The 3,614-nt window shown below is 36.2% G+C and overlaps 1 protein-coding gene across 2 annotated transcripts; it reads right to left on the reverse strand.

Annotated features, from left to right (window-relative positions):
• Nucleotides 1-998: 998 nt before the first annotated feature.
• LOC142630220 (RING-H2 finger protein ATL46-like) lies at nucleotides 999-3,064 on the reverse strand. Of its 2 annotated transcripts, none has more exons than XM_075804188.1 (2): nucleotides 1,455-3,064; nucleotides 999-1,144 (listed from the first exon to the last, which is right to left on the reverse strand). In XM_075804188.1, exon 1 carries the CDS (start codon nucleotides 2,577-2,579, stop codon nucleotides 1,458-1,460), a length of 1,122 nt encoding a protein of 373 aa, XP_075660303.1. In that variant the 5' UTR covers nucleotides 2,580-3,064; the 3' UTR covers nucleotides 999-1,144; nucleotides 1,455-1,457. The 2 variants fall into 2 exon arrangements, with proteins under 2 accessions (XP_075660303.1, XP_075660304.1); XM_075804189.1 differs by lacking the exon at nucleotides 999-1,144 and having other exon boundaries at nucleotides 1,244-2,687; nucleotides 2,927-3,030.
• Between the last annotated feature and the right edge of the window lie 550 nt (nucleotides 3,065-3,614).

The following is a 3,614-nucleotide window of genomic DNA, read 5'->3' on the forward strand; positions in this document are numbered from 1 at the left end:
TCTAGGTTGCCTGAGAAGAAGGGTTACAGTAACTGACTTGAACAATGCTAATGCATTACAACAACATTGTATTGTCTAGCTTTTTATGCTGCTTATTAGACCAGTTCTATTGTCATAAAATATGATTTTGGCAGACCCTAACGATATGTATTAAGTTTTGGCAATCATAATTTCTGTACTCAGTCTTGTCAGACAGGTACCTCTATTGTTTTGGTGACCATAACTTGTAACATTTTGTTGTAAAATAGCAAAATTTCACACAAAACCTCTACAAGTTGAATTTCTCTGATCATTTCTGTAATATTTGCAAGAAATGTAAAGAGTAGGTGGGGGATTTAGGATTTCTGGACTTTCTTTCTTGCAAGATGTAACTACTCCTACACTCAGATACTCATTGTAATATAGTGGAACAACGAGAACTAAGGATGAGAAATAGAAGATACTGGAAAAACCTACCAATACTAACTGTATGAAGCAGAGGCCCAGCATGAGAGAGAGAGAGAGAGAGAGAGCAAAGTTATCATGACCATAAATCTTTCTTACCACTTTCAAGATCTCCCCCTCCTATATCTAATTACAAAAAGGAGGACTATAGTTCAAAAGATGAGTTTTTTAGTCATAAAGAAAAGGGAAAGAACTCCCAAGCCTCAAAAGCATGATGGAAAAGCAATTGTCAATCATGCTTCCTTTCAGTAGCACTTTCACTAAAAGGAAAAACTCTATACACACAACACAACAATACAAACATGAATCTAGCCTCCCTAAATGATTAACCATACCCAAATTTCAACCAATTTATATCTTCATGTTGCATTAGATTTTTAGCATAAACATATGAGAAAAAAATATTAACAAAAAAAAATGTAGGCAATGCATAGAAAGTTGTAGGTAATAATAGTATATAAGCCTGTTTTAAAGGACTTTCTTGACTATTCATTCTCGAAAAGCAAAAGTTTATGCTTAATTAATTGACAGGTTGCAATTAACACCATCTTCATGGAATTGTCCTTGACTGAATGCTGCCTAATAAGATAAGACAATGGAAGAGTGGAGAAAAGTAATTATTCAGGTGAAGATCTAAATCGCGTGTGTCTTGCTTTTGGGAGCCAAAGACAATTCTAGCTTTAAGAAGGTCCAACGACATCTGAAATGTTAAACAAAAGAGGGCCTTTACTTTCACAAGCTCATTTTTCTACATGCCCCCAAAAAATTTACAGAAAAAATAATAATAATAAAAACAACCTTCTCTAACAATCTTGAATTTCATTACTGCAATATATTGCATGCTAATCTATGGAACTTGCCCTAACTTTTGGCAAAAGATGAGAAAATTTTTAAACAAGAGTTATATCTTTCCATTATAACTAGAAATGAGAAAACAGGACACAGCATTACTAGCTTATATGTGCGTGATTGATTAATCAAGAGAGAACACAAAAAATTTAGTCATGCACCTTTTATACAGCATGAGTTTCATCAGTATTAATTGGGAGACTTGCATTAAGAGAAGGCAACAAATCCATACGATTGTTTGAAGAACTTGGAAATCTGCTCTTCTTTGACCAAAGCCAGATCTTGGATACGGAGAAGCTCTCACCTTTAGTGTGGCCACTGATTTTCTTTCCCTCCACATCCCCGGTATCTGAAAAATTTGCAAGGTATCCTCTTCCATTGACATGATTCACATTACTACCTCCATCACCAACACCACTACTATCAGATAATGCCACTTGTAGATTTGAATCATCGACCACATACTGATATGTGCCCATTGAATAACATCTTCTAGCATCCAAATTACAGCTACTTGTTTCCCCTTCTCTCCTTCCACTACCTACTCCATCATGTAAGCTTCTGAACTTCCCAAGTCTCACAGAAAATACCCTTTTTTCACAAACAGTTTCCTCTATATTTATTGGGTTCTGACTACTAGAAGACCTATTCTCTCCATCACTAGGAAACCTATTTGATTGCTCCCTGGAAACAGCAAAATTACGTGCTGGAATTTCCATAGGATTGCCAGAGGCCGATAGAGTCCCTCTACAAAGAGGGCATGTTGAGTTTGAAAGAAGCCATACATCTATACACTCAGTATGAAAAGCATGACTACACGTTGGAAGCAACCTTAGCTTGTCAAGGTCAGAAAATTCACATAAACAGACAGCACAATCAGATGGCTCCCTCAAACCCATTATATCTTTGTAGTAGAACACTGGTAGAGCATCAATGGAAGCTTGGTCTAGACCTGAGTCGTGTAAGCGAAAGAGTTGTTGAAGCTGTCTTTGGAAAGTATGGGAGCCAGAGGTTTCCAGGTATCTATTTGATTGAAAAACAGCTGAAGAAGATGGCACTTTCATACAAAATCTTACAAGTAGATGGAGAATACCATATATGAAGAAGATTACTGCTAGAATTACTATAAGCAAAAGAAGCACTGGACTAATTCTGTTGAAAGATGATGTTGGGGTTGCTTCTGTCTCATAGTTAGTACTAAAATAAGGAGCAGAGAGAGATGACTGAGTAGGTGGGTATACCAAACTACCTTCTTTTTGCTTGGTTTCAAATGGAATTTTATACATTTTTGACAGATGGGGTATGCTCAAAACCAAATCTCTTATAAGTTTCTTGAGCTTGGTCACTTAATCTTTGAGAAGCGCATTGCTTTCAACCCCAAGAGACATTCTTTCCTGCATTGAGACCATAGAAGAAGAAAAAAGGTATGCAAGCTAGAAGATATTACAAAGCCAGAATTATGCTATGGTATTGACAACCAGCAAATTCTCTCAGTTTTATGGGAAAATAAATGCTTTCAGATGGGATTTTGCAGCTATTACATGAAAGGTGAATAATGAAATTATCAAGATTAGAGAGAAGAAGATGGGTTTTTGGAGAATTGAGGAAATGTTAAAGGTTGCAGAGTATCTACCTTTTGAGGAGAGTACACAAGAAACCATAGAACTGCAGTGTCTTTTGTTGGTGAAGATGAGATGTTCTTGTTTTGAATTCTTTTTGCGCCACATAATAAGTCCCAAGAGGAAGGGTTTTTTTAATTGTTAGTTTTTATAGTACAAGCCACAAGGGAAGGTGCTGGGTAGGTGAGGTTGAGAGTGCCTGTCGAGAGTGGATTGGATAGTAGGAGCCCATAGTGATGATAGCAAAACATGCTCTAAACTTAGATTTTCCTTATTCTCTCTCTAGGATGGCAAAAATACGAATACCCCAACCCATCCTGCACCACTTGACTGTTTGGTCTGTGTTTTCAAAACTAGTTGTTTAAAGCTTTGTTTATTTTGTTGTACAACGTTTTTATTTCATTAAAATATTTTCAGTTATTTTGTGTAACATGTAAATTTTTTCAAGAGCAAATTACCAAAATGACTGCTTTGACAACCAGATCAGCGACCTAGCTACCAGATGGTGGGGTGGGTTGGGGGTGGGGAGTGGGGGGAGGGAACCATGGTGTGTTTTTGTAAATATTTTTCCCAAGTTTTTTTTAAGTGAAACGTTTTATAACATTTTACAAAGGTGTTCACCAAATTTTACAATGAAATAAATATGATAAAATGGTCAAAATATTTTATGTAAAACATTTGACTGTGAAACAAACAAAATGT

The sequence above is a fragment of the Castanea sativa genome, chromosome 4 (genome assembly GCF_040712315.1).
Source record: "Castanea sativa cultivar Marrone di Chiusa Pesio chromosome 4, ASM4071231v1".
Lineage (NCBI taxonomy): Eukaryota > Viridiplantae > Streptophyta > Magnoliopsida > Fagales > Fagaceae > Castanea > Castanea sativa.